This window comes from Zingiber officinale, chromosome 8B (assembly GCF_018446385.1).
Source record: "Zingiber officinale cultivar Zhangliang chromosome 8B, Zo_v1.1, whole genome shotgun sequence".
NCBI lineage: Eukaryota > Viridiplantae > Streptophyta > Magnoliopsida > Zingiberales > Zingiberaceae > Zingiber > Zingiber officinale.
This window is the reverse complement of record NC_056001.1, coordinates 94,765,582-94,773,227: the sequence shown is the minus strand read 5'-3', so window position 1 is coordinate 94,773,227 and position 7,646 is coordinate 94,765,582. Positions and strand designations below refer to the sequence as shown.

At 34.6% G+C, this 7,646-nt stretch overlaps 1 protein-coding gene across 1 annotated transcript; it reads right to left on the bottom strand.

Annotated features, from left to right (window-relative positions):
- Positions 1-1,020: 1,020 nt before the first annotated feature.
- Positions 1,021-3,268, bottom strand: LOC122014053 (zinc finger BED domain-containing protein RICESLEEPER 2-like). The gene is made up of 4 exons (XM_042570246.1): positions 3,050-3,268; positions 1,641-2,840; positions 1,220-1,532; positions 1,021-1,133 (listed from the first exon to the last, which is right to left on the bottom strand). Exons 1-4 carry the CDS (start codon positions 3,266-3,268, stop codon positions 1,021-1,023), a joined length of 1,845 nt encoding a protein of 614 aa, XP_042426180.1.
- Positions 3,269-7,646: the final 4,378 nt, after the last annotated feature.

Sequence of the window (7,646 nt, the reverse complement as noted above, 5' to 3'; positions counted from 1 at the left end):
AGAACACACTCGTAACAAAACCAAACCAGTTCGAAATTTCCAGAAACAGCATACAATTTCAGCCAACAGAAAAAATACATTTTATGTAAGAACTTGACAAGGTATCGAACCAAACTTCACAGAAGGCACAATTTAAATCCTAAATGTCACGGAAATTCTCAAAATCATTTTCTCTCATACAAACCAGCAGGGACACGTAGCAAAACCATTATCAAATACACGACAAAGCTTCATAACAAAACCAATATCAAGCACAGGGACCTCATGAAAACAAACCATAACAACACTAAAATCCAATTCTGCAGCATCTCTACAACACAAATCGTGAAACCATTAGCGTCGAGATCAATAATAAAATAAAAAAAAACATATCACAACACATTTCGTCAACCAGCAACTCAGCTAAGCATATCAACGAACAGGTACTTCGCAAGACACTCACCATAGCAACATCACAATAGAAAACGAATCAAACTCGTTCACAGTCAAACGAAATTGTCAAAATCTAAAACCAACTAGACAATAATAATGAAAACATCTAAAACCAAGAGAACTTTAGTTCTTTAGAAACATGAGTGGATGGATTGGCCAAAACAAAATCTATTTTGAACTTCATCCTCGGAGAACAAGCTCAGTAGCTCACCAGTCACCACCTCAGAACAAGCTCACCAGTCACCACCTCTTTTCTTATGAACTTAGCTTCAGCCTTCAAACAGAGAGAAGGAAAGAATCGTTTATGTTTCAAGTTGGACCTGGAAGAATCATTAAAGGAAAGGAAAACTTAAAAAATATTTTAGATATTTTGATTTTTGAGTAGAAGAGGATCAACAATTCATGAATTCAACATTAAACCTTTGAACAAAATGTACTCCTCCATCCATTGTGGCAATTCAAAGTAGCAAAGTTAATTATCCAAATAGAACAACATTACAACATCAAATTCTAGACCAAAACAATTTTTATGAAATAAACTTATGATGCAAAGATTAATGAAAAGACATTAACTCACCAATTATCTAATCACCCAATATTTGAATTTGCACCTTCCATCAAACTAGATTCCGCTTCACCTTTGTTGAGATCCAAAGCCATAATGTCTTGAGTTACATCTTCCAATTTGACCAGAGATATATCTACACGAAAAATGGAAAAAGAAAGGAAAAAATTACAATACAAATACAACTTTAGATTAAAAAAATTATAACTCTGGAAAATTTACAGTTTTCTCCAAAGAGCCAATCTCTATTGCATATTAAGGCTTCAACAACTTGTGGAGACATTGAACTACGATATTGGTCAAGAATTCTACCACCAAGACTAAAAGTCGATTCAGATGCAACTGTTGAAACTGGAACAGCAAGAACATCCCTAGCTAATTTAGCTAACTCTGGATATCTGAATTGTTGAGATCTCCAAAACTCAAGCACATTAATTGAAGATGTTCTTTTACTTCTTGGTTCATCTAAATACATCTCCAATTGACTTTTTTGAGCACTGACAGCAAATTCAAAATCCTCAAATTCATCAAATTCCTAGCATATCAAGATAATAAAATATTATATTTGATAAACATAATTCAAAACGATCAAAATGGTCATCATTCTAAAATTACTATTAACATCAAAAACTTAATATCATACCTTGAAAACATTTGAAGATTCTTTACTAATATTATCCTGAAATGTAAGAGCATTGACCTCTTTACTTCCTTGAGAATGTGAAGATGATGCTGGACTAGTATTTGAATCTTTCATATACTCACCAAAAATACCAAAAAGTGTTTCTCTAACTTTCATTAATTCCCGAGACCCAGAACCATAAAGCTTTCCATAACTAAATTCAACAAACTGAAACTTGTACCGAGGATCAAATATCACAGCAATTGCAAATAAAACATTGAATTCACAACAATATTTGTTGAATTTGACAAACATTTGATCAGCTATCTTCTTCATATACAAATCCTGACTAGATGACTCTTCATGTAACTTCAACTGAATTACAAAGACATGAGGAAAGTACAAGTTTGATGTTGGATAACGAGATCCAGAAAAGTCCACAGTTGCATTATGAAAAACTTCAAGAAATCCACATATTTTTTTAACTCTTTCCCACTCTTCTACAGTTGGACAACTTTGAAAATTAGAATCACTCAATTGAAGATGGCAAAAAGCAAGACGATAGTAAAGAGCACTAAAAAGCATCCTATATGTAGAATTCCATCTAGTCGGAACATCTTGCATTAATGCTCTTTTAGAATCAAGAGAAGTTTGGGAAACACAATTCTTGAACTTTTCTTTTCTTCCTTGAGAACCCTTAACATATTTCACAGATTCTCTAATTTTATCCACGGCAATGTCAATCTCTTTCAAACCATCTTGTACAATCAAATTGAGAATATGTGCACAACATCGAACATGAAACAAAGTGCCATCAAAGATCAAAGCATTCTTTAACCTAAGCTGAGTTTTAAGTATTTCAACACAAACATCATTTGCACTAGCATTATCCAAAGTGATAGAAAACAACTTCTTTTCAATACCCCAATCACAAGCCAAACTATAAATCTTTTCAGCCAAAGCAACCCCTGTATGTGGAGGTGGAATATAGGAAAAATTCAAAATTCTTTTTTGCAACAACCAATTCTTGTTTACATAATGTGCAGTCAAACTCAAGTACCCATCAGTTGCAATAGAAGTCCATGCATCAGAGGTTAAACATATTCTACTAGGGCATGCAAGTAACTCAGTACGCAGTCTACCAAATTCAACACCATAAATCTTCTTAATGTCAGACTTTACAGTGTTTCTGGAGAAATGGCAAACTCTCGGTTCCAAGTACTTAAAGATATTCCACATTCTTTCATATTCAACAAAAGAAAACGGCAAATCATGTCTCAAAATTACATGCACCACTAACTCCCTAAATTTATCTTGACTAAAGGTTGTTCTTGTGGTTAAGCACGGACCTTCATCCGTGGCAATTATGTACTGTCCAATTTCTTTTGTAGTCATTCTCACACATTTTTTAATATGACGGTGTAAATTACCTGTACCACTTTTGCTATCAGCTGCATACTTATCCCCACACTTGTTGCATTTGCATTCGAGTTTCCCGTTTGAATTTCGAGGAAGCATACTAAAGTGTGACCAAACTCCAGATGAAAGTCTTCTCTTTTTTGTTGACTGTTGAACTTTTTTCGGTTTATCTTTATGGCAAGAAGATTGCGAGCCTTGTTGTATTTCTTGAATTGAATCCTCACTGCCATCTTCAATATCCATTAAAATTTCATCTTCTTCGTTCCTTTCCATATTTTACCTACAAAATAATTTTCAATAAAAAAATATATTAGTAACAAAAACTGAGAAGACACAGAAGACAACTCAAGCTTAATTCAAGACACAGAAGACAACTCAAGCTTCTAACAGAGAAGACACAGAAGACAACTCAAGCTTAATTCAAGACATTCAAGTCAAAAGAGAAATCACAAATGGGGGTGAATCGTGATGATACCTTTTACCTTTCTCGTTCGGTGGCCGCGACGATATCTAGGGCTTATCTTGGACGTCGCCGCGTCGTGGCTTCAACATCGATGGTCATCGTGTCGGATCATCAACGTCAAGGGCGTCGAGGCATCTGGGGGTCAACGTTTAGAACTCTAGGGTTGTCGTGTTGGGGACTCGGGGCTAGGTCATCGCGGCGTTGGAGCATCGACCATCGGCGAGTGGAGAGCTCTGAAGAAGGGTGAAGAACTGAAGAAGAATCAACGGTTGTTGGAGCGAAAACTGAAAAGAATCTCGCGCCGTTGGAGTTCGGCTGTTGCATCGCAGCATCGGCCGCTGAAGAAGAATAGAAGAAATGAAGACTAGAAGATGCGTCGCCGCGTCGGTTGGGAGTCTCGGGACGGGCAGGGTAAGGGTACTAGGGTTTTTAGTTGTCTTTTTACTTCTTAACTTTTTTATTTTTTTTATTTGTAATTTTAGTTTGAACTTTAAATTTATAATTATTTATAAATTATAAATGGGTTCGCGGGTTGTAATTGGGTCATTTAGGTTGACCCGAACCTGACCTGTTTATTAATTGGGTCAATCGGGTCGACCCGATTTCGACCCGAACCCGAAACTACCCGACCCTAACCTGATTTTTTCGTGTTCGGTTCTGGTCGTGTTTTCGTGTCGGGTCAAAAATTGCCATCCCTAATTCTCATCTCGGTAGATCGTTACCCACACAACGTCTGGGATAAGAAGAGGAATACGGTAGAAGATCAAGAGGTCGTTGCATATAAAGGAAGATATAATTAGTAATTAATTTCCGCATCATACTAGTTGTATTTCTTTTGTATGAATTCCAAACACAAGAGGCATTAGATTCTAGATTTTCGGATTTATTTCGAAGATGTGTTTCTTTTTTTTTTCGAATTTGTGATTCGATTGTTCTTTTTGGTTAACCTATAGTTATTTAAGGAAATTAAATATTAGTTTTCCTTAAAAGACTTTGTCTAGGTGGTGGTGGTTGCTCCCATATCCAAGAATGTCATGTGCCTCGCCATGCAGTCCTTGAAGCCAATTTTAGAAATTAATATTTAATGGAATTAATAACATAGGTGGATTTGAATCAATACTGTTAAGTTCCGCTTATGATTCAAATCTAAACCATTAAGAACAGATAAGTTAAATTTGGAATCAATGATGTTAAGTTCCGTCTGCGATTCCTAATTTAACTTTTAAAGAACACAATAGGTTATTTAAGGAAAGGTTCGACACTTGTACAAAAAAATTTTATACAGTGGAACCGGTACATTTTCCTAGGACTAACCAACATATGTTTATGCTATGATAGTATACTTATGCCTATCCTTATGTATATGCTCATGATTAAGTCTATTCTTACGTGTATGTTTATGTCATACTAGTATGCTTATGTATATGCTCATGATTAAGTCTATTCTTACATGTATGTGTATGTCATACTAGTATGCTTATGCCTATGTTTATGTATATGCTCATGTTTAAATCTATTCTTACGTGTATGTTTATGCCATGTTAGTATGCTTATGCCTATGCTTATGTATATGCTCATGATTAAGCCTATTCTTACATGTATGTTTATGTCATGCTAGTATGTTTATGCTTATGCTTATGCTTATGTATATGATTATGCTTAAGTCTATTCTTACGTGTATGTTTATGTCATGCTAGTATGCTTATGTCATACTTATATATATGCTTATGATTAAGTCTATTCTTACGTGTATGTTTATGCCTATACTTATGTATATGCTCAGGATTAAATCTATTCTTACATGTATGCTTATGTTATGTTAGTATGCTTATGCCTATGCGTATGTATATGCTCATGATTATGTTTATTTTATGCTTTTATTCTTATGCCAATGTCTATGCTTATATTCATGATATGCCATTAGTCAGGTCCTAAGTTAGTTCACATGTGTTTCCCTCAGTACACTAGGTTATAGACACTGACTATTGTATAACAGGGTTTGGAATATGCTGAGTCTCTCGACTCACAAATTTTAACTATTTCAGGTAGTGAGATGAATGAGCAGGAGGCAATGACCAGTGAGCCAGCTCATGACAATGACAATACAACCTGAAGACCTTTCAGTTTAGTTCTGCATTAGCTACATGTTCCTTTAGCAGAATAAGTTCTGGGACTATATGACCAGTACCAAAAGTCGCTAGTAGTTATTTGCTTATGAACTAAGTACTTTATTTAATTTGAGAATATGAAATGGTTGTAAGTGCAAATATGAGTCGTGGCACCCGCATGTTTAAAAAAAATGGGGACGTCACACGGGATCTCGGCAATGCTTGCTTTTACCTTGACATTGAGTTTCTTCCACATTCTAAAGATTATCTTCTCTTAGAGCAAATATATTACTGAACTTCTTTAAAAAGTTAAAATGAATGACACATGTCCTATCTCCATACTGATCATTAAAGGAAGTTTTACTGTACCTTTATCCTCTCCTTAATGTTGACTCCTAGATTTACCAAAATATTATTGATGCTCTACAATATGTCACTATTACATAACTTGGCATTGCTTTTGCAATTAATCGTATATATTAATTTATACATTCTTCTACTGAGCACCAATAAGAGAGTGTTAAGAGGAATTTTTTGATATCTCAAAGACAATTTTATATGATCTTCTTTTATATTATCAGTGTTCACTAGAGTTGAATGCTTATAATGATGCAAATTGAGTCAGATCTTCTGAAAACATATGTTCTTCTAGTAGGTATGATATATTTCTGGGAAGAAATCTTATTACTTAGCTTTCAAATATGCAATGTACTATCTCTCACCATAGCACTGAAATTGAATATAAAGTTATAGCTAATACGACATCCAAATTATTTAGCTATAAGATGTTTTTTTTTTTCAAAGTTACATCTTTCCACAACCACTATACTTAAAATTTGGTATGACAATATTGCAATCTCCCGGGATAGATAGTTGGCTAGTGCATGATGATGTTGTCATCATGAGGTATAGAGGTCAAATACCATCTAGTAGCTGGTTGTCTGCTTTTTTCTATGCGCTATCAACTGTTCAAGGCTAGTAGTCACCCCGTGATTTACCTCTACTATGTTAACTTAGGGACGGACTGGGGAAGGCGCTGGGGGAGAGCGAATAGCCTTTTGTCACCATGGTGTGATAATACTAGAGTCTCCGTGGAAATGCCTAGTTGGCTAGAGGGTGACAAACTTACTATAATGGGACAAGGGATCAATTCTCGACGGTCGCATGCTCTTAGAGAAAAAAAAAAAACCTCCCACCTCATAGTCACTTGGGTGGTTAGCTATAAACTGATTTCATGATTTTACCTTCTTTCACATAACCCAGGGACAAGCTATGAGGGTGCCTGAGGTGAGCATAATAACCTTTTGTTACACTGGCGTGACAATATTGGAGCGACATACCTTGCCGCAAATCTAGTTTTTCATGCTTGTACCATGTATGTGGAGAATGACTTTCATTTTGTCTAAAAACACATGGCAACTCGATAAATTGTTGACATATTCATCAAACATTATCCAAACACCACTTTAATAAGTTGACAATCAAACTCAACTCAACCTCTAGGTATTTCGGTTGAGTTTATCGGGGGATAATAACTGCAAGAAGAATAGTAGGGATAACAATCTAGAATTGATTTCAATCCATCAAGATTTACCTGATTTGACATCTACACAAACTGATAACAAATGATAATATTTTCAAATTTATCATATTTATTGTTATGATTATAATTATTATGATGATAAATCATATTTAATCTTTCCGTTTATTAGTTGAATAATAGGTACAAATAAGCCCCATGTGATACAATAATAATAGCATCATCAAATAATTAGCTTGATTTTCTTGTCTTTATAATATGTCATGACAATTATGTGTTATATTTTTGATTTTTATAGGAGAACTTCCGTAACGTTATTTTTTTTGGATAAATATTTTTTTTTTATAATTTAAATATCTATTTATTTGAATCGATTAATTTTAAAAATGATGGATTAGATATAAAAATTTCTCATCAATTATCAAAATAAATAAATTTATATTTTGTGCATATTTTAAAGACGGGCCCCTGCCCAGCCCGGCGCAAAAAAATGCCCA